The sequence below is a fragment of the Mus musculus genome, chromosome 4, assembly GCF_000001635.26.
Source record: "Mus musculus strain C57BL/6J chromosome 4, GRCm38.p6 C57BL/6J".
Classification (NCBI taxonomy): domain Eukaryota; kingdom Metazoa; phylum Chordata; class Mammalia; order Rodentia; family Muridae; genus Mus; species Mus musculus.
The window spans coordinates 138,246,629-138,272,028 of record NC_000070.6 but is presented as its reverse complement, the minus strand read 5'-3'; the positions used below and the strand labels follow the sequence as shown (position 1 = coordinate 138,272,028).

The 25,400-nt window shown below is 53.5% G+C and overlaps 2 protein-coding genes across 3 annotated transcripts in view; both read right to left on the bottom strand.

Moving 5' to 3' along the window:
- The window catches only part of Kif17 (kinesin family member 17), a 39,723-nt gene extending 29,945 nt beyond the window's left edge, over nt 1-9,778 (bottom strand). For both annotated transcript variants that reach the window (NM_010623.4, NM_001190978.1), the window contains exons 1-3: nt 9,296-9,778; nt 2,938-3,084; nt 2,082-2,183 (exon numbers count right to left, since the gene is read on the bottom strand). In NM_010623.4, coding sequence (NP_034753.1) covers nt 2,082-2,183; nt 2,938-3,084; nt 9,296-9,526 — 480 coding nt within the window. In that variant the 5' untranslated portion in view covers nt 9,527-9,778. The remainder of the gene's footprint in view (nt 1-2,081; nt 2,184-2,937; nt 3,085-9,295) is intronic.
- A 1,282-nt stretch (nt 9,779-11,060) lies between these two features.
- On the bottom strand, nt 11,061-21,618 carry Sh2d5 (SH2 domain containing 5). The gene is made up of 10 exons (NM_001099631.1): nt 21,521-21,618; nt 18,071-18,198; nt 17,676-17,756; nt 17,257-17,331; nt 16,331-16,477; nt 15,065-15,316; nt 14,740-14,914; nt 14,316-14,424; nt 13,701-13,860; nt 11,061-12,975 (listed from the first exon to the last, which is right to left on the bottom strand). Exons 2-10 carry the CDS (start codon nt 18,155-18,157, stop codon nt 12,772-12,774), a joined length of 1,290 nt encoding a protein of 429 aa, NP_001093101.1. The 5' UTR covers nt 18,158-18,198; nt 21,521-21,618; the 3' UTR covers nt 11,061-12,771.
- Between the last annotated feature and the right edge of the window lie 3,782 nt (nt 21,619-25,400).

Sequence of the window (25,400 nt, the reverse complement as noted above, 5' to 3'; positions counted from 1 at the left end):
GCAAAGAGCTGTGCTATGTCAGCTGCGGGGAGGATGGGCAGGGGCTTGAGTGGATGGCTGGAGATTGAAGAGAGGAGACGGGGCCAGTGCAGTGTGGGGCCTGGCCTGCTGGCACACATGGGTTCTTCTTAGACAAGAAGACAAGTACCGAATGACTGTCCCTCCCTCTCTAAAGCTGGAGTCACTGGCTTCCTGGTGGACCCTGGTGGGGCAGGCTTGGTTAGATCAGTAGTAGCATGGCTGGAGGGATAAGCCAGTGGTAGCCCAGCAGAGTTGAAGGCAGCATCTCTCACTGGCCTCTCCTCCCTGGACCAGGCCACTGGCTTGTAAGAGCTCCAGGCAGGAGCAAGACCAGTACCTCTGGCTGGAGACTAAGGCCAAAGGGTCCCAGCTGGATGGGACTCCACACCCTCTCACTGGTTTCTGGTCCTGGCAGGATTTACTTATGTATATTCTCATAGTGTCTGTCTGTCTGTCTCTCTCCTTCCCTCCCCCTCCTTTCTCTCCCTCCCTCCTTCTCTAGATTTTCTTCCTTCCTTTCTTTTTTTTTTTTTCTTTTTTTCTTTGACAGTCTCCCTTTGTATCCCAGATTGGCTTAAGACTTGCAATCCCCCTGTCTCAGTGTGTCCACTGCTGGGATTATAGGCTGTGCCATTAACCCCAGTCTGGCAGGTTTCTTGATCCCAGTGGGTGGCTGAAACAGCCATGCAAGTTCTGCAAGTATCTAGCTTTGCTCCTGATGTTAGGAAGCAACACTCCTCCACCCTGAACCCTGTCTTCAAGGGGACTGGGACAAATTATGAAATGTGCTCGAGGCACTGAGGAAGCCAAACAATCTTCGCCATGAGTGGTTCTTCTATCCTTGACTCTAACACCCCCCCAAGGGATCCACCTGATACCCCCCATCTTTTCTGGGCTTTCTCTAATCCCTAACAGCTTGAAATAGCTCGAATCCTGACCACCTACTAGGTGCCAGCACTCTGCTGAGGGGCCTGGCCTATTTACTGTCTTCAACCTCCAATACCCCCTTTCAGTTTTGTTTGTTTTGAGACAAGAGTTTCTCTGTGTAGCCCTGGTTGTCTCTGAAACCTGCTCTGTAGACCAGGCTGGCCTTCAACTCAAAGAGATCCACCTGTCTCTGCCTTCTGAGTGCTGGGGTTAAAGGTGTGTTTTACCACTGTCCGGCTGTAATACCCCTTCTTTCAAATAGACCAAGATGATGGAATCCTAGCCATAAAAATATCACTACCATAAGGTGCCTAAGGTTCAAAACCTTGAGTTAGGGAGATGTGGGTTCAAGTCCAGACTCAGCCACTTGCTGCACTGTAAAACCTAGACATGTTGAAGCTCTCTGAGCCTCCTTTCCACACTGGGAAACTACAGATGACAACATCTGCCACCAAGGTGAAGTGGGGTAATGTGACGAAAGAGTCAGTAAATATTAAGTGCTTAGTAAGTACCTAATGACATTGTTTAGAGCATCATTTTATACACACACACACACACACACACACATGTGCACACACATACACACACACACACATACACACACACACACACACACACACACACACACACACACACACACACACACACACACTGCACACACAAATATTTTTTGATACAGTGTTTCTCTGTGTAGTCCTGGCCATCTTGGAACTCACTCTGTAGACCAGGCTGGCCTCAAACTCAGACATCTGCCTGCCTCTGCCCTCCCACCCCAAGTGTTGGGATGAAAGGTGTGCGCCACGACCACTCAGCCATCATAATAACTTTTAAAAGTGGGAGTGTTTTCTAAAACAGAAATCTATTGCAAAAGTCCACCTTGTTTCAACAGAGGTGGCCTTGCCTAAGGTGAGTTCCAGCCGTTGATATCAGTAGACGCAGTCACAGCCCCAGGCAGTATGGACTCTGAGAACACCCAACATTCAAAAGCCCCACACTGAGTGGACACAGTGATGTTTGTACATGATCCCAGCACTAGGGAAACTGAGTCCACAGGATGCTGAGTCCTGGAACTGTTTGATCCTTGCCTCTCCCCCCGGACCTCCCTGCCCACCCCACATGAGATCTACACCCACCTCAAGCCTCTGCTTGGTGTCAGCGCCCAGCAGGTCATGGACATCTTCGTTGTAGATCTCCAGATAGGAAGCCCGCACTAAGAACTTGGTGTTCTCTGCACACTGCAGGAAGCAAACAGAGCTTGAAATGATGGCCGATGCTAAACCTTCCTGCTGTCCAGAACTCGACAGCTAGGGCATTATGGGAAGACACATGGATTCTTACCCCAACCCTGCCCTGTCTGACCTGGTAAACCTTCCTCTCTGGCTCCTGGACCCTCAAACCTCCAAGCCATGTTACAGCCATCTGTCCAATGTGCTACCACCAAACCTCATGGGAAGGGAGATGGCAGCCTCCCTACTCAAGGGAGAAGCCAGGAGTTCAAACAAGTGACCACGGCCCTGGCTTTTGGACTGATGGGACTTTGGGGCTCCAGATCACACAGTGTACTGGCTTTGGGGCCATCACAGTTGGGAGTTGCCCAGTCTTGGGACGAGGAGATAAGTCTATAATGGCCTTCACTCAAGACTTGGTCTTTAGTAATTGCTCAGTAAATAGGGGAGCCATGACTGTGATAACCGCTTCCGGCCACCACGTTCAGTGTCATCTCAACCACAAGGGATGTTAGATGAACTTCAGCATTCAAAGACAGCAGAAAAAAACCATGGCACCAGAGAGCATGAACAGATAGCATATTCTCAGTCTTATGTTCTTCACCCACCTTGTTTTTAGAACCCAGGACCTGCCTGCCTCTGCTGACCCATGCAGAATTGAGACCAGGTCCTCACTGCAATCCATGGTCCATGCCTGCGACCCTAGGTGCCCTGGTGACCATCTGTGAGTCTAGCTTGATCCCTTCCCATGGGAGCCCCATACCTGAACGCTCTCAAACACGTGCTCGAAGGCTCTGGGAATGATGCCCCTCTGGCAGGGGGGATCTGGCAGTCCCTGCATGGTGAAAGACTTCCCACTGCCTGTCTGGCCATAGGCAAAAATGGTCCCATTGTAGCCTTCGGTGACACCCTGCACGAGAGGAAACCAAAGCACTGTGCTCAGTCCACTGACCCTACCTGGGTCTCCATTAAACAAGGCACCACTCTGACCTCAAACACCAGTCTGATGGGGTTAAACGTTGTGCCAAGGTGGAGAGATTTTAACAGCCTGCGCAAGGAAGCCAACTTGGTTCAATTCACACCTCCATGTTCATTTTGATTCTCCATGTACTGCTGCAGAGAGAACCCAAGGTCTTGTATATGCCAGGCAAGGGCTTCACCACTGAGTCACACCCCCAGCCCAACTCCATCCTTTACCACACACACTGGGACTGGTCTTTGGCACACAGTGTACTGGCTGGTTTTGTGTGTCAACGTGACACAAGCTAGAGTCGTCACGGGGAAAGGAGCCTCAGTGGAGGAAAGCCTTCCTGAGATCTAGTTGTAAGGCGTTTCTCAATTAGTGATCAATGGGGAGGGCACAGCTCCTTGTGGGTGGAGCCATCCCTGGGCTGGTGGTCCTGGGTTCTATAAGAAAGCAGGCTGAGCAAGCCATGGAGAGCAAGCCAGTGAGCAGCACCCGTCCATGGCCTCTGCATCAGTTCCTGCCTTCAGGTTTCTGCCCTGCTTGAGTTCCTTTCCTGACTTCCTCCAGTGATATAACCTTCCTCCAGAGTATAACCTGGAAGTGTGAGCCGAATAAACCCTTTCTTCCCCAACTTGCTTTGTGGTCATGGCGTTTTCATCGCAGCAATAGTAGAGCCTCAGTCTAATCTGTCATAAAGGATAAGAACACAGCCCCTCCTAAAACTGACTCATCATATGCATTAGCCATGGCGAGGGCAGGCATGGACAGGTGCTCACTAATGTCTGCCGGGAACGTTGCGGGACAGCCAGCCACGGTGCCTCTCACCCAGGCCAGGCAGATGTACACGGGGCCGAAGGTCAGCCAACAGTGAAGGGAGGGAGCCGAAGGAAGGTGTGGGAGGAAGCAAGCACAGCCTTCTGTAGAGGAGAGGCAAGGTAGAAGCAGACCTGCTGAAGAGGGGACCTGGTCAAGAGACAGGAAGAGGAGGCTGATCCATGCCAAGGGGACACAGGAGAGTGGTTGACAGCGGCTGGTGGATCTGGGAGTGGGGTATGGGTGAGAAAGCTGAGAAGACAGACAGACAGACAGACAGACAGACAGGTCCTACTTCGAAGGCCAGTCATTCTTCACTCATGGGTGTGTCTATTCACCCCGTGAGTGCTGGCTGCCTTTTCTACATCAGGAACCCTGTTCTGGTTAGAGGGAGATCGCGGAAAACATTGCCGCAGTCCCTATCCTTAGAGCTCTCAGGGCTACAGACAGCAGCCCTGTGGGACATCGGTGATGGCTAATATTGTCGACCTGATGGGATTTAAAGAGTTACCACGGAAATCAGCCACATGTCTGTGAGGGAGTATTTATCTAGGTTAGGTTAACTGAGGTGGGAAGACCCACCCTAAACATAGGCAGTGCCATCCCACGTGCTGGGGTCCCAGGTTGACTGAAGGAGAAGGGCTGAAGGGCAATGTTCCTGTCTCTCTCTGCTTCCTGACTGGAGTGTGACTCACACTCCCGCCTCAATGCCTTCCCCACAGCGACCGACTGTCCACCCTCAAACTGTAAGCCAGACAAACCCTTTCTTCCTCAAGTTTCTTAAGTTGGTCGGGTGTTTTGTCCCAGCAAGACAGGTGAGTGATACGGCACCGTCCATCAGAATACAGGCCCAGAAGTCCGTTCCCAGACCCCTATGCCTACATGATGCCCACAATGAATTTCACTGGGGTAAAAAAAAAACAAAAAAACCCTGTGACCCAAACAGATCTCAGCAGGAATCCCTGAGAGCTGGTTTGATTCTTAAGAAGGCTGGTACCCACACAAAGCTCCCAGCCCCTTGTCTACTCAATCTAGGGTCCTGCAGCTCCCGACGGGGAGGCAGGAGGGATGTGAAATGGGGACAAGCAACTGGAGAGAGAAGACGCAGCCGGGAGCCTGCGCTGACTTCTCAAACCCTCACACAGCTAAAGCAGGAGTCACGTGACACCTCTGGAAAAGACGAAGCAGTACAAGGAGTGTCACTCTAGCCCAAGCCCAGGGTAAGGACTCTGTAGGAACATTCAGGGCCACACAGCGGATGCTCCATTCTCCTGGGTAGTCACGAGCTATACTGAGGAGGCAGCACTGGTGCAACTTGGAGGACTGAGCTTTTTTTTTTTTTTACAGGGTCTCATGTGTACTACAAAAGTGCTCCACCACGGAGCTAGTTGTCTTCTTGGGGTGGGCAAATATCTCATGCATCCAGAATGACCTCAACATCAGCAGTCCTTGAGGATAAACTTGAGCCAACCCTGCTTCCACTTCTCCAAGCCCTGGAATTCCAAAGCAAAGGCCTCCGCGAGGGCTTAAGAGGACTGGAGTTGAACTCAGAGCCGTGTGCATGCCAGGCAAGCCCAGTACCAACAGAGTCACTACCTCTTTAATCTCTCTGGCTTCAGACTGGCCTCAATTTTGTATTGTTTGGTTTGGTTTCAAGATAGGGTTTCTCTGTGTTACCCCTGGCTGTCCTAGAACTCCTGCTGTAGACCAGGCTGACCTCGAACTCTGAGATCCCCCTGCCCCTGCCTCCCTCTGCAGGAACTGAAGGCATGCGCCACCACTGCCAGGCTACAGACTTCAAAGTCTTGATATAATTAAGGAACATAAAATACTAAGAGTTGTTATCATGCATGTAATTGTTTTATGAAATGTTATAATTATACTGCATTATAATCAGTTTTAGTTTGTTCCTTTCAGTTTTTAAAACGCCATCACTGGGGGCGGGGGGCTAAAATTATTAATGTAGCTCAAAGTCTATGATACAAAACAGCTTTATTTATTTATTTGAATTTAACTTAATTAAAAATTATTATAGCCTGGGGCTGGAGAGATGGCTCAGTGGTTAAGTGCACTGTCTGCTCTTCCAGAGGGCCTGAGTTCAATTCCCAGCAACCACATGGTGGCTCACAACCATCTGTAATGGGATCTTGATGCCTTCTTCTGGTGTGTCCGAAGACAGCTACAGTGTGTGTGTGTGTGTGTGTGTGTGTGTGTGTGTGTGTGTGTGTGTGTGTGTGTATGTGTGTATATTTATGATAGCTGGGTGGTGGTGGTGCACACCTTTAATCTCAGCACTCAGGAGGCACAGGCAGGTGGACCCCTGAGTTCAACACCAGCCTGGCCTACAGAGTGAGTTCCAGGACAATCAGGGCTACACAGAGAAACCCTGTCTTGAGAAACAACAAACAAAAAATTTCTGGTCTGAGACTGAAGTGTCCCCTGAAGGTCATGCTTTGATCGTTTGTCTCTTGGTTAGTGACACTGTTTGGGGTTGCTGCAGAACCTTCAGGAGCTGAGCTGGCAGAAGGTGGTTCACTAGGGACAGGCCTTCGAAGCTTATAGCCCACTCCCTAGCTCCAGCTCACTTGGCTGATCGGCTGTGAGGGGGCGAGGGGGTCCTCTGGGTGCTGCTGCCAGCAAACCTCGCCCTGATGGCCTGAGAGCCACAACAAGCCTTCCCCTCCCCACCTCTGATAAGTATCTGCGTCACAGTGATGCAAAAGTATCTAATACACTCAGTTTCTCCGCAGTACCAGCCTCTATTCCGTGCCAACTGCCACCTACGTCTAGTGGGTACCTAAGTGGTCAGGGCAAACACAGAGCATCCCCACTGTTCCAGAATTTTCTATAGGACTGCACTGCCCTGGAATTAAGCAGAAAACAACCTTAGGTGTATTTCTAAGGGGAAATAAAGATTTCAACAAATACCCTGGGGCAGGGGGTGGGTCACATGTGGAACAGGTCCCCAGTGTCCACTGCTTGGCCACTCACTGTGGACTGCCATCCCTTCCTGTCTTATTGAGTTATGAAACTTATTAGTGGGTTTCTATGAAATCGACTCCCACTCTGCGTGCATGTGTGTGTTGTGTCTGTGTCTGTGTGTGCGTGTGCGTACAGAGATCAAACCTAAAGCACAGGCTAGGCAAGGGCTGCTTGTTGGGGGCTGGGGGGTCGGACAAGGCAGGAGGGGATGGGAGTCAGTCAAGGGTGGGTGTGGAGAAGAAAGCCCAAGGACAGTTGAAAAGCTTAGTCAGGGACAGGAGATGAGGAACAGAGAGGGACAGAAGAGGACAGGGAAAGGCAGAATGTGACATTTGAAGTGCAGGGACAGCACTGGATAGGGTCCTGGACAGAAGGCCCAAGCTACCGACCAGAAAACCTTGGGAAACACCAGAGCGAGCAGGCCTGTGAGTTATCCAGCCATTGGTCTCAATGCTACATCTGCTCCTGGCTCAAGCAGCCAGAGCTGTGATCTGTATGCACTTCCCACACGTCCCTCTCATGTCCTCCTCAGGCCTCAGTCAGCTCTCTGACAAGAATGACTCCAGTTCTTTCAGTGAAGACCAAACGCTGCACGCTACATGCTACACACTACATGCTACATGCCCGCCTCTCCCCTATAGCCTTGCACCTTCCTGCCTGGCCTCCTCCTGCTGGGCTCATTTTACACTTGATCCCCTCTGTTCTCCCTTCCATCCCTTCCAAGGTTTGCCGGCCTCCCCATGCTGTCCCTCCCCCACTTGCCACCAAAGATTGCTAACTTAGCATAGCTGAACTCAACTCTGACCTTGAGCTTAGTGAGGGCAAGTCATATCTCCTTCACATCCCCTCCTGTGCTGAGTCTGGGGCTCAGAGTGGAGATGCTAATGTTTCGTCTCACAGAGGGGTGAATGGATTAATGAATGGATGGATGTCAAATCTGTAGTCTGGGGAGTGTCCAGAGATAGGTCTGCACAGTGGGACTCGGAAGTGGAAGAGAGATCCAAGAGGTCTGTCACTGTGCCCTTAGTGTCTTCCTCTCTGGGTAGGCCTTGTCCAGACACTGCATAATCCACAAGAAGAGAACAGAGGCCTCACCCTGAGCAAGGCTGACAGCCCTAGACAGAAGCAAGGCTGAGGAGGAACACACGTTCAAATAGTCAAGGTGTCATCTCTAGATAGAGGGAGGCGAGTGCTCTGCAGGGTCCCTGGGACAGAAGTAGGACTGAAAGCTCCCAGGAGGCCTGAGTGCGTGGGACACTCTGGAGACCAAGAAACAAAAATGGAACAGGCTGCTTCCAGGGCACGAGCTACAGCCACTTAAGACATGCAAGCAAGGGCGAGGCCTTTACTCGATGGAGATTCAAACACCCGAGAAGCAAGAGGGACTGAATCAGATGAAATCTCTGATTCCTTCTAGCCTAAAAATCAGGTCAACAGGATGATAGCGGAGCTACCCTCAGAGCCTTGGACTGCTCCCTTGGGGCAGCTGTTCCTTGCCTTCTGAGTATTCAGAGGGCACCACCTCTGGTCAAGTGCTCTGTGGTCTACATTATCAGTCAGAAAGCCTTTGGAGTGGGGTCAGAGTTCAGCAAAGCAGAGATGCATGCTTGACCCTAAGTTCTAAGGATGCGTCTCTATTCCTGGCTCAGCACCACACAGGCTGGAGGCTTTGAAACACATCTCAATAGGCAGGAGAGGCAGAAGAGATGAAAGAGCCTGCCAGTCAAAATAGAAAGCATCCGTGTTAAATATTTTGGGATTTCTTTGCATAAGGGTTTCTCCAAACCTCAGATACTGGAGCACATGGAAGCACCACACTGTTTCTTTCTTGGAAAGACAAGTGTTTTCTCTACTACTCAAACGAGAAGAGTTCAAACATGAGGATTTTGCTTGTGGGGTTGAAATGGGGGCAAGTGTGAACAGAGGAGAGAAGACTCCTGGGACGCTTAGGAGGGAAGGAGGCTGAGGAAAATGGCTGGAGCTTTCAGGATCCTACAGGTCTGGAATGAGGACAGAGGACCAGGAGTCTAGAGTCTTTGGTAATGGGGCTGCAAGCGATGCGGGTTAGGACAAGCAGGGACGCTGAGCAGTCCTGGGTCTGAAGTTCTGCAGAAAAAGCTGCAAAGGACGGGCATGTACCAGCTGGGGTGCTGGGTTCAGCTGGGAGGTTGCCACCACACTGGGGGCAGGTCCCCGGTGGATACAGTCAGGACAAGCCTTCAGACTAACCTGCCGCTATCTACCTGTGCCCGGAGCCTTCTCGCTTGGCTTTTGGGGTAGGGGCTGGGTTAACCCACCTATCCTGTCTCCACTTTCCGGGAGCCCCGAGCCTGGCCCTTCAGTCTCGGGACGCCCTCACCTCCACCAGCGGGTAGGCGATCTCGTTGTAGATCTGCTCGGTGAAGTGTTCTATGTAGTAGGCGCCATCGAAGGTGAACTGCTTTGGGGGTTCGTCCGCCGCTCCCGGGTTCTGAATGAAGCATTGGCCGCGCGCACTGTCCACCGTCACCACCGACTGGCAGCTCAGCTCGCGCTCGCGCTTGTTCATGGGTCGGCAGCGCACGACCACTTTCACTGACTCCGAGGCCATGGCTGCCCGGGGGCGTGGCCCGGTCCAGGGGGTGGAGCCAGAGCCCGCGCGGGGCGGGGCCTGGCGGCGGGGGCGGGGCCGCACCAGGGGGCCGGGACTCCCCGCGGGGCGCACTGGGTGTGGCAGGGGCTCGGCGGACAAGTGTGCGGGCTGGAACCCGGGCCGCCGCCTCCCGCGCCCGGGCTCGCCCGTCCCTGAGGCCGGGCCCGGGCGGGGAACGGGGGATCCGCGCTGCAGGCGCCGCCGCACGACCCGAGCCCCGGAGCTGGCCGGGTCACGCTCGCGCTCGTGCACGCCGTCTCGGCGTTCGCCGTTGCTGGGCAACCTCCGTGACGTCACAGGACGGAATGGCGAGTGCGAGGGAGAGCCCGGGTGCAGGGGATGCACCAGGCCGTAGGAACTACCCTATCCCATCCTCTGCTCTGTCTCACAGGCATCGCAGCTCCAGCCCAGTGAGGTTCAGCAACCCCGCAGAGGTAGGCAGGGTAAGACTTGGAGCCCACATCTGACTCCACTTCCCTTAGGGGTTACAGACTGAGAGGGACAGTCTGAGAGTGACAAGGACTTCACTGCCCCCTATCCACAGCCCTAAGAATTCATATTTTTAAAAGACGGGAAAACTGGGCCAGCAAGATAGCTCAGACAGTGAAAGGTGCTTGCTGCCATGCCTACATGGTCCCAGTCAATGCCCGGGACCCCACAAGGTGGAAGGACTCTTGTAAGCAGGTTCACACGCATAAATAAATATATTTGAAAAAAAAATTAAAAAGACAAAAAAAATTTAGGAGTTAATCTTTCTGTTGGAAAGGCCACACAGACTAACCTCCTGACCCAGTCTGTGCCACCAACCACCAAATTGCAGTGCTCCCATGAGTTCCTAGGCACAGAAACACCATCAGTCATTTGACAGGCTCTGGGAAGACAGCCTCTTGCAGTCTAGTAGGGGAAACTAACATTCGCATCTTCTCATACACACACACACACACACACACACACACACACACACACACACACATGCACCAAAGAATGACTACAAATGAGCCATTTCTGTGGGTCACCTTTAAAAGGATCCTCTGTTGGCTGGGGGGGCGACAGGAAAAGTATCTTGGATATAACTGGAGCTGAAGTTTGGTTTAGGCAGATGTGGGCTGTACAAAGCACCTACTACACTTTGCTGAGACGGTAAACAGATCAGAGTCTGAATTTTAATAAATTACATGTGTGTGCTCACGCGTGTGTGTGCATTTGTATGGATGCATGGATGTGCACCCAGTGTGGCGGTCAGAGGACAACTTACAGGATATGGGTCTCTCCTTCCACCACGTGGGACCAAGGGAACAAACTCAGTTTAGCAGGTTTGACAAAATGCACTGAGCCAGCTCACAGACCCATCTACTTTTTTCTCAAAGGCCCTCCCACGAAACCTCATCTCCTAATCCCTTCAGACCTCTCTGGACCCTGGTGGCCAGGACCTCGGTCCTATGCCAGCTGCAGTCATGTTTGACAGACAAAAGCAAAACAGGAAAACGACTTCTGCAGTCGACTGAAGAATGGGGTTTATTTGTCTCAAAGTGCACACAAGAGAGCCGTGGTGGTGGTCTGCATAGACACAGAGCCATGGCTTGTAAGTAAGACACTGTCTGAACACATGGGCTCCAGACTGCGTCATTTGTACCATGCGATCAATAAATGCTTTGGAAGAAAAATGTCAAAGGGCATGGGGGAAGGCTGGTGGTCCCTTGGATGTGCGGAGGTTCTCCTGGTATTGTACACATTGGAGATTCACACTACGAACATACCCTCTTGGAGGTGAGCCCTGGCCTAGAGTCTGGGCCAAAGTAGCTACCAAATTTCCTTGGGTGTAACTCTGCGGTTGGACACGGGATGGATATGCTAATCTCTCTGCTCCCATGGCAACCAGGCCCTACTCAGGAGTAGGCATGCAAGTGGCCATGGCATGGAAGGGAGGTGAACTCTTGTGAAAGAGTTCCACAGGCGCCTTTCTCTCCATCCCTCACAAGATGCCTCACTTGAAAGTGAAAGAAATGGCAATGCACTTACTGAGCTGAGGTCTTATCCCAGTGTCGGGGAGAGGCGGGGCGGAGGTTGGGGGGAGGGAGACAGGGATGTTGGAAGCACCCAGCCTGGGTTGTCATCTTTCTCCCCAGTTTGTCCCCTCTCTGTTCAATAGAGGCCACTTCCTTCCCAAGGGATCCAAAACCCAAAACCTGCGGCTTCCACTGAAACATGTGGTATTCAAGGCACTAAATGAAGACATCCCTGCTCCCTGCCTGCCCCTCTGCTTCCAAAGGTAATCCATCTTGTTCTTGTTCTTGTTCTTGTTGTTGATTTTTTATTTTTTGAGTCAGGGTTTCTTAGAGTAGCGTTGGCTGTCCTGGAATTTGCTCTGTAGATCACGCTGGCCTCAAACTCATAGAGATCTGCCTGCCTCTGCCTTCTAACCATTGGGATTAAAGACGTGCACCACCACCACCTAAGAAGTCTGTACTTTTGGGTGGATTCATATATTCTTCGGAGTTGACTTAAGGGACGCTTGAATTTGTCATTCCCTGGCTGGGCCGATGCCTTCCTCTAGAATCTGTCCCTGGACTGCCCCTTGCTAATGTCACCTCCCCCCACCATCCCCGTGGGACTTGAATTAATCCTAGTTCTCCACTGCAAATGGGGCTGAGGTTACCAGTGCCAGCCATGGCCAACGGTCAGCACTGTGTTCAAGGAAGCACCAACAGGAGGTGGCTTCCTAAAGCAGCCACCAAACTGAGTGCGGTTTGCTCACTGCTAGTCCCACTCAGAGTGACTCCAGGAAATGAGCTGATGGTGCAAACCAGCAACTCCCTAAGCATCTGCTTCCCTGTGGTGAGCGTTCTGGGGTTCCCCATCGTCTCCAGCAAGGGCTGCACCCACCTCCAGGAACTGCTGCAAAAGTCTCTGCACCAGGATGACACTAGGAACCTGGCCATGGCCACTCCCCAAAGTCACCTAGGGTTACCAGCACCCTGGCTCTACCTGCTCATCCTGGTATCTCAGCTGGTCCCAGGTCCTGGGAGAGGTCCTGGCATCTCCAATTTCAATCACAGGGCTCCTCTCCCATGGCAGTGGAGTGATGGTAGACCAATCAAGGGGCAGATTGACCTGTTTGGAGCTGGTGACCAGTGGGTGGGGTGCAGGAAGGGCAGAATGACCCCAGCCGCCCAGGGACCAGGGGGCTAGGGGCTTGCTGTGTCCTAGCCCAGGCCTTGCAATTCCGCCTCAGACTTGGCGTGGCTGAGGGGCCGCAGAGTCCGTGGGAACCTTCCCTCAGTCCCACAGTCCTGCTCTTCGTAGGTAGGGTTGAGACGGCCCATGCTGAGTGGGCAGAAGAGACTTCGTTCCACCCCGGCGTGGCTCTCCACCAGGGCCTCCAGGCTGGGGAACTCTGCTGGCAGGTGCTGGGGAGAAAGGTCCTTAGCTTTGGTCACCTGCCCCATAGTTCACTCCACCCCTACCCTGGTCTCCCATCACATGCCTGCCATTCGAGAAGCAAGGGGATAAACTCAGAAAGGGAGAATGTGCCATAACTCTGTCCTTGTACAATTGCCATATAAAAGCCTCGACAGCTCAGGCCTGGAAACCGGTGACTCAGAGGCTGTGTGGGTTTGGGCCAGCTCTCCTCGAGATAACCTCTAAAAGATACCTCTAGAGGAGATACCCCAGTGGCTGTGCACCTCAGCAATTCTCCCTGAACCCTGTGGTCAGCACCCAGTGAAGGCACTGTGGTGGCGCACGTCTTTACTCTCAGCACTGGAAGGTAGAGGCAGACGGATTTCTGAGTTTTGGGCCAGCCTGGTCTACAGAGTGAGTTCCAGGACAGCCAGGGCTACACAGAGAGACCCTGGCTCAAAAAACAAAAACAAAAAACAAAAAACAAAAACAAAACAAAAACCAACAACAAACACCAAAAGGAACAGAAACAGGGCTTGCAGAGCTAAGTAGATAGGAGTGGACTAGGTTAGGGGTGGGGCCAGAGAGCTCCCAGTGAGGGAACAGGATGAAAGTGAGGTAGGCTCAGGAGCTCAAAGACAGTTAAAAGGGCAGACTAAGAAATGCCAGAGATGGAGGCAGCTGTGGGGCAGGGCAGGGCTGGAAGGCCCAGAGGATAACCCCACAGTCTCACCTCTAGGCAGAACCGGCCTAGGTGGTTCCTGAAGACCTGGTGAGGCACCACGCCACACTGGGTCCGTACGGACAGGCTCCACTGGTCGCTGGTACCTGGCTCTGGCCACAGCAGGAAGGCTCCATGCACATCTCTCCGCAGCAGGGAAAGAGCACAGGACCTAGGGGGAGGGAGCCTAGACTGTTGTCTTGGTCAAGGACATACTAGCTCCAAGAACTTGATGGTGGTGGTAGAAGACTGAATCTGTGACCTCTGAAGTTCCAAACCAGAGCAGCCACTCAGTGAACGTTAGTCGAAGGAACTTAAGGCTCTGGAGACATGATTTGCTGACTTCAAGGTTCTGGTCAGGAGAGGTTGGAGGAGCCATGGGAAGGCAGTCAGGGACAGGCCATTCCCAGAGGGCTCCTCTCCATAGCCCCATTTTACAGTCTGGGAAACTGAGGTTTGGGTAGAGGAAGTCATGGCCTGAGATCACCTAGGCTGGGAGCATCCCACACTCACCAACAGTTAAAGTCCATGACAATGTACCCTGTGTGCATGTGACAAGGAGTCTACCTCACATTTTTATACCCAACCCAAAGGACTGGACTTTGGGCTAGGACAGAACCCCCTTACCTGGAAAGGCCAGCAAAGGCCCAGATGTTCTCTGTCAGGCTTCCCTCATTCTCCACAAGGCACGAGGGGCCACCAGGGCCACGGGGCCACGCCTCCCATGCAGCAGGAACTATGGAGACCACGAAGGTCAGAGGAAGCATGGCGGAGCCTCCTAATGCCAGACCTGCCCTTTTACCACCCATCCCCTATCCTGTGGTTTGTCCCCCGACCAAACCTCTTCCTCCACCCGACAGTCACACATCTGGTCCCTCAACACTCCAACCCTACACTCTGTACACAATTGCTTTGTGGTCTGCATAAGCCCTCAAGCGTGATGTGCCCTCGCATGCACAGGCAGCCTTGGGAGGAAGGCGGCTACAGCCTCAAAAGAACAAGCGTGAACCGCCGCCCCTGCCAAGCCAGCCAGCCACCCCCTCCAACTCACAGGCTTCCCGGGCTGACAGCTGAAGCTGGGTCTCATAGGTGCAGCCTCGGTAGGCCCCGGAGCGGATCACCTTGCTGCGAATGGCCTTCTTGCGCACCAGTGTGGGTGAGCAGTAGGGGTTCCCCAGGCGAATATGACGGGTGCCCCCACGGCCCTCTGACTCTGGCAGCTCCTTCTAGGGCACCGAGAGGGGCCCACAGGCAGGCAGATTCAGACTCATCTGTTTGAGGCCAGATGAATCCCCCCCCCACGCAAGAAGCCTACCCCTGCAGCATAACCCCCAAGCCTTTTCCCCCAACCCCTTCCTGACTGGGGCACTGCATACCCCATTACTGCCCAGGAGCCCTTCTGCAGGAAGCCGCCGGAAGGAGACCAGGGCATGAACATTCTGTGACAGCTGATCCCGGCTGAAGGGCTCTCGCACTAATGCAGGGGGTACCCCAGGGCTGCAGAGTGGCTTCAGGGACAGGTCCCCTACAGGCGCCAGGCAAGGCTCAGACTGTGCCCTCTCCTCAGGGTGCTGCAAGAGGTATGCAAGCTGGAAGGAACGGCAGAGCAGCAGATACAGGATATGGACCTAGGACGGGAGGAGGAGAGGGAGGGGAGGCTCAGCGGCAGCAGCCTCCTGGAAGGCGTCTCAGGCACCAGCTCTGGGGCTACAAATGGCTCCTTAACTTCATGTGTCCCCCCACAAAGAAACTTCCTGGGGAAACTCCTACTTCGCCCTCAATATCTCACCACATGCAGCCTCTGCTACCAGCTTTCTCTGGGCACATCACTGCAAAAGCCACTCTGTGACAGGTATCATGCCAGGAGCAGAGAGCTCAACCCTGGGCCCAATGCACGCCTACCTAAGACTCACCATCCTCCCAGTGCTCAGGGCTGCAAATGCCACCAGGAAGAGTAGCTAAGCACCTTTGCCCTGGCTCTGTAACTTAAGAGCTGTTGGGTGAGCCAGGGCAGGACATGGGACAGCTCATCCTCACCTCCCCATGACCCTCGGAGGACTTAAGGAGATGGGACCCTGAAAACTCTCACTTGTCCGGGGCCTGAACATGAAACACCCCCTCCTCCGACCCTGCCACTCACAATCCAGACCTAGCACGTTGGAACCACCGGCTTCTGCCACCTGTCACCCAGGATCCACATAGAGCAAATGCTGGAACTGACTAATGGACTGGCTGCCACCGATCTGTCATTCACAGTGACCACACCAGCCTTAACTTCTCGTATACCTGCCCATGACCTACCCTGTCTACTACACAGGGATATACAGGGCAACCTAGAGACAGCTCAGAACCTGGACATGGCCTCTGGTGCTAAAAAAAATCCTCAAATCTCTGTCATTAGGGACAACCAAATGCTAGAGTGTGGTTCATGTTACAAGTGGGCTGAGCTTTGAAAGGTGGTGGGGAATGAGCCGGGGTGAGGGAGGTTGGGCCGTCCCAGGAGAGAAAAGTCCTGTCTAGTTTTGCTCCCAGCCCCAGAGAATGTCAGGGGTGCTGATGTGCTCCACACAGCCCTAAGCCAGTGTGGGGAGGCATGGATTCACCCCTGCACCCGAAGGACAGTACAGCCCTAGGTCCCGTACCTCTCCAGGCTGGCTCCCCACAAAGAGATGACAAAAGAGCTTGCTGGATGGGCTGCGTGGGTTCCGGGCAATAAAAGCAAACTGGCAGGCAGCTGGGTACCAGGTGGCATAGAGGATGCGCTTCAGCGCATGGGCCATTAGGAGCACCTGTAAGGCATTGTGGTAACAGCAGGCCTCAGACCTGTGTGGCACACCTGTGTGGCAGTGGCCCAAGGACCTCGAATGTCTGGCATGGGCTGCCAACCTCCTGGAGTGAAGAGACTCTTCTTTCCCCAAGGCCTGCCAAGCCCAGCCCTTACTGCCCATGGCCCCAGGCCTGCTGCAGACACGAAAGTCAGGATGGCCACTCCTGAGGGACAGAACAGTGACGGAGTGGTCTCTGGCTGGAACTCCACAGAAGCAGTGGCAGCGGGCCCGGGGTTATATACTTGGTCTCTGGGGTAGGAATGCTAGGACTTCAAAGTCTAGCTCTGCCATTTACTCTCCATGTGATAGCAGTCCCCTGAGCATCTCTTGCTGTCATGTCAAATAGTAACAATGTCTCAGGCAGGTGATGGAGAACCCCAGGGTACTACCATTGGGCCTTATGTAAGAGGCCTGCAGCTGTGGGTTGTCCAGTGGCAGTCAATGGGCAGCCACATTGTTTGTGCAGTGGGTAGCCAGGGGGATGGACAGGCAAGCATGCAAGAGCTTCCTGCCGTCTCTAGCCCATGACTGTCCACAGCCACTGGACAATGCTGGGCTGGGCATTTAGACAATCTCATGGATGGATGTCCCTGATATTTAAGACAGGAGGTGGCCTCCAGGGCTTCCGAAGGGTCAGGTAAGCCATTGTTATCTGAACTTGTCCTAGACGGCCATAGGGTAAACTATAAGCAGACCATACCCCATCTTATCTTCACTGCCCTGCCCCCTACCCTGCCTACCTCGCCCTCCCCACTGTAGATCTTGAGACCCTGAAGACTGAATTTCAGAATGACAGCCCGGCGTCGGGAACAGTCCTGAGGGGAAGACAGTTGACAGAGGCAGACGTCACTTCCCAGGCCTGGCCTTATGTAGTCCTCCCCCAGCATCCCTTGTCAAGGTTGCTCAGCAAGTTCTGATACCCCTGCCCAGGGACAGAGGCCTGGGTGGCAAACCCCCAATAGTCATGCTGTTGGGACGTTGATTCCACACCTGTGGGGCATGGATCCCCAGGCATCTAGGAGAGTCCTGAAGCCTGGCACTTTCTGGGTCACTTCTCAGAAGACCTTTGGCCCCCACCCTCCTTGGGCGTCATGTGCCCTCAGAGCTTCATCTAAGTTTGCTATTCATGGTGCCCACCATGGTTCCCCAAGCTCCTCACCTGCAGGGCCCATAGCTGCTGCTGTACGAGGCCCACGCTCTCCTGAGTGTCCAAGTCATCCACAGGAAAGGATCCCACATACTGGTGGTGATGGAGAGAGCAAGGCGGGGAAGTAAGGCCCATAGCTCCAATACACACAGCATCCCACCATGTAGGCAAGCTGTGTGCAGTGTCCAAGCACTGTCCTTGGAGGCCGGAGTTCTCTGCTAATGTTCTCAGCAGGTGGCCCTGGCTGGGTCACATGGGCCTCACCTTCTCACGCACACATTCATATCCACACATACCCACTCCAAAGGAGACAGAGTCAGGTCCTTGGGCCCCAGGTCCTCCCCAACCCCAGGGAGTAGCCACCCCGCAACTACCTTCCAGAACACACAGGACAGGCACCCACCCACCTGGGCAAGCTTGGCAATGCACCTGGGCCGGTAAGGTGCAGGCCCACAGTCGGAAGCCCTTCGGGCCCCGGCCCCAGCCCTCTGCATGGTCCCCAGCGTGCCCAGCTTCAAGCTCCACGGAGAGAAGGCTAGGATGGGCAGGGGAGAGGTTGGTTTTCAGGCAGCCCCCTGTCAGGGGCTGGTGTGTTTGTTCAAATTTGCTTGCTTTGGTACTCATTCATTCATTCATTCATTCATTCAACCAACCAGCCAACAAACCCACTGAGTACCTGCTTGGTGCTCACCAACGTCCGGGGCACGTGACAGAGACAAAAGACCAATTCTGCCTGCTTCTGAGCAACAGCGTTCTTGGAGAGCAAGGCGGGAAAGTTGATAATAAGCCTTAGTCGGGTGAGATGGTGGGGAAATGGAAAGGGGCCCCAGGAGAGGCTGGGGGCTTGTAGTGCTACACTGGGAGGTGTGTGTGGGGGGGGTGAGGGTGGGATGGTTCCTGCCATGGGCCACTGAGCTAGAGCTGAGGTTAGAGTGCTCACTGGACTCTCCGTGATAGGGGAAGCTGCTGGAAATTTGGAACCAGCTATTAGTGTGGGAAGGGACTGGTGTCTGCCCACCATTCAAGCTTCTCAGGAAACTGAGGCAGGAGGATCAAAATCATTTGAACCCAGGAGGTTCAGAGATAGACTGGACAATACAAGACCCCCCCCCAACACGCGCAAAACAAAAACAAAAACAAAAAAACAAACAAAACCCCCAAACGTCTCATAGGGAAAACAGGAGTCTGAGAATTGTCCATTGAAGGGTGCGGGTAACTGCAGCAAGAAAGAAGGCACAAAAGAGGCGAGCTGGGACCTGAGGTGGACTGCCAAAGCACAGGCCGCACATTACTACTCAACATCAGCCCAAGAATGAGACCTTACCCTGTGGACAGTGGGGAGCCATAGCAGGCCCCTGCGCAGGAATGGTGCACAGGGGCGCTTCTGAGCTGGACAGCTCGCTTTGATGGAACCCATCTGAAAGGCTGCTGGCTCATTTGCCCAGTCTGAACTCCCTTCCTGAATCCCAAAGCCCTCTGCGCAGTATGAAAACCACAACCCACCCCAAGGAAGAGCTGGTGCTAAGTGGAGTGCAGAGAAAATGGACAAGTACCCAGGAGATTGACAAACTGCATTCCGTCCTGGCCCTGATTTTTGTTTTTGTTCCCCCCCCCCCGGGACCTTTAGCCAGATCCAGAGGTGGAGGACTGTCCTATGGGACAGATGCATCAATGGACCAGTTACTGCAAAGCAGAGTGGAGGAAAGCCTTGGGGTCCCTGCAGACTCAGCATCCCCAGAGACACCTGCCCTCTCCCAGCTGCCTTCTCACCAGCCTTCTTGCAATGACTGGCTCAGGTCAGAGAGGCCTGGGCACAAGATCTGTGTGGCTTTGGTGCAGCCGCCCCACCTCTCTATGCACTCATTTCCTTTCCTGAAAACTCTGGGTAATATGAGGTACAAGCCGCCCCCCTCCCCCCATCTGCTGGCCAGAAGGGAGCTTGGGAAGACAGCAGAGTCTAGCCACTTTCAAGACTTCCTGTCCAGGTGACACCAACTGGAACCCCTCAGCGATGGTGAAAGTCAGGCTGGGAAGGAAGCTGGCCTGGAGGCTTTGACTCCCCAGGAGAGCGCAGGAGTTAGTAGGGTGGCCTGAAAGTACCAAAGCGGCAGATGTACTTGGAAAGGGAGGAGCTCGGGTGCCTTAGAATTGATGCTCTTAGATCCCTCCACCCTACTGGCCAGTGACCTTCAAGCCCAGGCTTCAACCAGGGAGAGTGGGAAACAATGGCTGTAGCCCCGCCCCTGCCCCAGTCCACCCAGACCTCCCCAAGGCTGCTGCCGACCTTCGCTCTGCCAACCTTCCCTTCTAACCCTGCTCACTTCCCAGTCGCCTGTCCCGACGGCACATCTGTTGTTTATATAAAGCAGACCACAGTCTTGCCACGTGCCGCCTGCCCCTTCCCAGCAGGGGGACGCAGCTCCCCCGGAGGCAGTGAAGTGCTTCTTCACTTTCTAATCACCAAGGCAGGCAGAAGAGAACAAGGAAGCAGAGACCACAAGACTCATAGCCGGCAATGAGACCCGTAAGGAAGCGGGATGGAACGAATGAAAAGAAAAGCAATCACGAAAGAGACAAAGAGAGCTGACGAGAGCCCTTCACACCCCTGCCTGCGCCTGGCAAGCACAGGGTAAAGAGCCAAGGGTCAGCAAAGCTCACACTCACACACACACAGACACCAGCTTGCCCAGTCCTCTGTGGGGGAAAGGGGCATATAGAAGCGGGGGGGGGGGGGGGGGGAGAGAAGGCGGGTGGACAGCATCCTCCAAGCACCTGGCCGTCGTCCCCAGCCTCCTTATATTTAGCCTCCCCAGAAACAGGAACTGTGTGCCCCTCTTCCAGTCTGATCCTGCCTTAGACCAAGGAGGTCACCAGGGTTCATTGAAACCCTGAAAACGACCACACACCCAACTCATCTCTTTGAACCAAAAAAAAAGTTTCCCACAGGGGTTTGTCTGCTGCGGCCAGGTCATACCTACAGAGGCACATACGGGCTTCTATTTTCCAGAGGGCGGGGGGGGGTGTTCTCCTTAGGAGCAGGAGACTGGCTATGTTAACTCTATACTTCACGTCCAATCACAGGGCCCTGTGCACCATAAAACTCAACAATCTATCCATTCAGGGTACTTGGGAGACTCCCAAGCCTGCAGACCCCAGCTACTGGACTAAAGGCACACATCACAGGATGGAGAGCTGGCAAACCCAGGACTCTCTGCCGAGGCTAGGCAGTACCCTTCTGCTTACAGTCTATGGGGCCCCCAAGCAGGCATCCATCCTTGGTATACACTGGGTCTGTATCTGTGCAGAAGTAGCCAGTAGTAGCCTCATAGCTGCAACAACTCAGGCGCTAGGTATGGAACTGTTTAGAAAGGCTGGGCTCCCAGCCCAGCACACTTCTGCTACCATCTCCACAGGCCCTGGACCCGCGCAACAAGGGACTGGACTGGGGTTCAGCAGGTTTGGCTGATGTGACCTTGGCCTGCCAGCTTCCAGTTCCTCAGTTGTGAAGGGGACCGCGAAGGCAGCCACCTCCTGGGTCTGTTCATCAGCCTCTGTTCTTCCCGAAATCTATCTGGTCGCGGGGAGTACACAAGGCTGGATAGGGAAGACGCGGAAAGGATCGCGAGCGGAGGTGCGGAGCGCGTGCGAGCGCAGACAGCGATCTCGCAAGCGTCACCATCCCCACGCAGCGCTAGGTTCTCGGAGGGGCACAGGTGCCCCGGCGCCAGAAAGGGAGGTATGGTGACGGGGACTGAGGTGATGGCAACTGCCGGCGGAGGGAAGTGGGGGTGCGGCTCGCTCTGGGAAGACCCTCCCGGCTTCGGCCCAGCCCCCGGAGGGTTCCCAGGAGCACTCACCACCGCTACCGCGCCTCCTGGCAGGTCTCACAGCTCCGTTTCCCGCAGCTTCTGCTCCTACCCAGCGCGGGGCCCGCCCCACCCCCGCACACGCCCCCGCCCCCGCGCCGCGCGCCCCCCACGTGGCCCTGGGATCCGACCCCTTGGGCATCACCTGGCCGCGGCGCCGGCCTCACCAGCCAATCGGAGCCGCTCCGCTCCGCCGTGCCGCCCAATCAGAGGCTGCGAGGGTACCTGGCTCCGCCCACGCTGCGACCTGGGTTGGCTCCTCCTTGTCGCTCTTCCTCCACGAAGCTGTCCAGACTCGGTGAGCTCAGGGCCTCGCTACTCGTCTGCTCCTCGGGGCAGACCTAGCTACTCCACTAGGTCTGCACGGTCGCTCAATGACCTTGCAGACCCACCCCTTCACACGCAAATGGCAGAGGACTTGGTGGCATGAATCCACTTACTGGGTGGAGATTGATTGGACCGCTCAGCTGGGGTCCAGCAGGAGTGGTGACTCTTGTCCTTCCGGCCTCACGGAAATCCACTTAGATGGGGAAATGGTGAGTGAATTTAGCCAGCGCGCGCACAGAGCCGAGAGGGCGAGCTCTTCTGATCCCATTAGGTGAGGAGCGCAGTAGGTGGCCCAAATAAATCGCAAATCCGAGCCAGGCAAGCGCGTGGTGTGTATTAAACCCGAAATCTGCAGAGAGAACGCATCAGAAACTGCCCGTGTGGCACACCGCAGAAATCCAGGACATAAGGGTTCAGACCCAGGGAGGGACACCAAGACAGATGACAGAGCCCGCGAGAAGGTGGACCTGAATCTGCAGCCTCAGGGGAGTTCCCAGGTGCAGTGCAGAGTGCGCAGGGCACGGCTCTGGGCATCCCTTGTCTCTGCAGAGCTCCTAACACCTTTCCAGAGGCAACAATAAGGTGTGATTGTTGCCCACAACCAGGCACTTCTCTCTCCCCAGTGGGACTTAGATTAACACTTTAATCATGTTAATCCTCCAGGGCCTCTCCCATAGCCATTACCACCCCTGACTCAGCCAGGTGAGAACTGGAAGGCCTGACAGGGACACTGACCTGGTAAGTGAAGGGTCAGTAAATACCGATGCTATTTTGAATTTCTTTTGTCTGTGACCTTTGGCAATTCCCCTGTGCAGAATGGTAAGGAATCTCCCTAACAGTCTCCAGGCCTGGACAGTGAAGGAGCAACGGGGGGGAGGGGGGGGGCAAGCTCAGTTCACCAAACGGGCAACTCAGGATACATAAAAACGAAAAGGCTCCCTCCTAACTCTTAAAAAGAAATATTTAAAGCTCCTTACTTCATCTTAGTTTATTTTATTTTTAAATAAAATGCACTTTTTATAGAATAAAATTTTACAATTTTATAAATTTAGATTTCTTTTTGATTGTGAGTATGATCCATTCCTTTTTTTTTCTTTCATTTTATTAATTTTTATCTGTATGTGTGTTTTGCCTGCTTTTATATCTGTGCACCACATGCATACCTGGTACCATTGCAAGCCACAAGGAGTCAGGTCCTCTGAAACTGCAGTTATGAGAGTTGTGAGCTGTCATACAAATGCTAGGAATGGAGCCTAGGTCCTCCGGAAGGGCAACCAGTACTCTTAACCACGTGAGACACTTCTCTACTCAGATTTATAAGTGTTTTGCCTGCATGTGTGCATATATATCGCATTTGTGCCTGAATCCCTCAGAGAACAGAAGGTGGGGGTGGGGGGACAAACCTCTGGAATTAGAATTACAGATGGGTATTAGCTGTCACACGGGTGCTAAAAACACAGCCCAGGTTCTCTGCATGAGCAACAAATGCTCTTAGTGGCTGAGCCATCTCTCCAGCCCCCAAAATGAATATGACTTGTTTTTGTTTTTTGTTTTTTTCGAGACAGGGTTTCTCTGTATAGCCCTGGCTGTCCTGGAACTCATTCTGTAGACCAGGCTGGCCTCAAACTCAGAAATCTGCCTGCCTCTGCCTCCTGAGTGCTGGGATTAAAGGCGTGCACCACTACCGCCAGGCTTTTTTTTTTTTTTAAAAGAAGGGAAAAAGCCGGGCGTGGTGGCACACACTTTTAATCCCAGCACTCAGGAGGCAAAGGCAGGTGAATTTCTGAGTTCGAGGCCAGCCTGGTCTACAAAGTGAGTTCCAGGACAGCCAGGGCTACACAGAGAAACCCTGTCTTGAAAAATCAAAAAAGAAAAAAAAAAGGAAAAAAAAAGAAAAAAAGAATAAAAAGAAAGGAAAACATGGCTGTCACATATGTCAGTGGTAGAACATTTCTCAGGCATGCACAAGACTAAGTTCAATCCCCACCATGGATAAAAGAAAAACCAGGGAGGGTGGTTCAGTGGGTTGTTACCTGTTACCAAGGCTGATGACCCGAGTTCAATCTAGGACCCATGCTGTGGAAGAAGACAAACGACTCCTACAAGTTGTCCCCTGCCTTTCAAATGTCCACAACCTTCTATGTGCACACACAAATAACAACCAAAATGTAATAATAATAAAACACCTTATAGGCTGGAGAGAGGCTCAATGGCTTTGAGGTTCCAAGTTCAATTCCTACTGCCAGCACCCATATGGTGGTTCACAACGTGAGTCCCATTCTAGGGGGAATCTAACACCATCTTTCTGGCTGCCTTGGGCACCAGGCACACATGTGATATACAAACATACACAGACAAAACACCCATACACATGAAATTCAAACACAAAACCCACTTCATGCCCCAAGGCTTGCATCAAAGGTGAGAAACTTTGGAGGTGCCAGCCATCTCTGGGCAAGCTGATCTAGTCCCACTAAGAACCGTAACTTGAAGCAGTTGTCACTATCTCAGCCGCCACGTCTATTCCTGCGTTCCAAACAGCAAGCTCTCCGCTACCAGGAGCAGCATTTCCACTGCTTGTATGACTCACCTGTGCAGGAAGCCTGGAGTTACTCATATTAAGCACAGAGACAGATGACATAAAAAAGTCAGGCCAGGGCGGGCTGGGGTGGGAGTCATGATTGCCAAATGCATCCGTGTTCACCTTGCAAGTCATGGTTACTTCCTGTGAGTCAGCGGTAATCACTAAAGCACACAGGTGGGAGCTTGCTCTCACAATCTCTCCTTTTATCCAAAATCCCCGAATCTGGCTCTGCGCTTGGCAGCTGACGAATGTGTGTAGGAGTAACTGCACATCAGCAGGAAGCTGCTCGCCAGCCGGCTCCCGAGCTGTGTGATGCATCTCCTGCATGCCAAGTACCTCGGAAAGGCGGTGCCCCAGGACAGATGCCGCGTGTCCAACCGGGTCTCATACTTTCCCAGCAGAAAGGAAGGGGTCTGAAAAGGGGGGTGGGGTGGGCTTCTTCCCAGAAACTTAGCAGCTGGGGATGCATTTCCCACAGGAAGAATGTGCAGTACCCAGCCCACTCTCTAACGCGGACATTGAAAAAACGGAAGCCACTAAAGACATGGTTTTGTTTTGTAGCTTGCACACCAAACAGCTTCAGTTCTGGTCTTGGCCCTGCTTTTGATCCAGGCTGACGAGGGGGCTGGCTTAGCCTTGGAAACTCACATAGAGCTGCCTGGCAGCTGAGCCATTGCCCCAGTTCCTCATTACCGTATGTTACCAGCAACTTTGGCTTACACAGACAGGTAAAGTAAGAGATGAATGCCTGACAAGAAGCTCATCAGATCCCGGGTTGCAGAACGGTGCAGTGGAGTGAGACCGGCAGGAGATGGCCGGCTGCTACCCTTCCAGCTCAGGGCTGTTCAGTGGATACCTCTGTGTGCTGGAACTCCTCTTGCTAAGCGTCATGGAAAACAAGCCCCTTTTTGGTGGTTCTGGAGTAAGACGTGAATGAGCACCACACAGAAAGCATCCCAG

What these genes read in the sequence shown, in the direction of transcription:
- Sh2d5 (NM_001099631.1), bottom strand. Translation starts at nt 18,157, where the DNA reads ATGCAGAGGGCTGGGGCCGGGGCCCGAAGGGCTTCCGACTGTGGGCCT. An exon ending in GCCTTTGCTGGCCTTTCCAG is followed by an intron (nt 13,861 to 14,315) that starts GTAAGGGGGTTC and finishes CCCTCCCCCTAG; the next exon opens with GTCCTGTGCTCTTTCCCTGC. An exon ending in TAGGCCGGTTCTGCCTAGAG is followed by an intron (nt 12,976 to 13,700) that starts GTGAGACTGTGG and finishes CTTTCTCCCCAG; the next exon opens with CACCTGCCAGCAGAGTTCCC.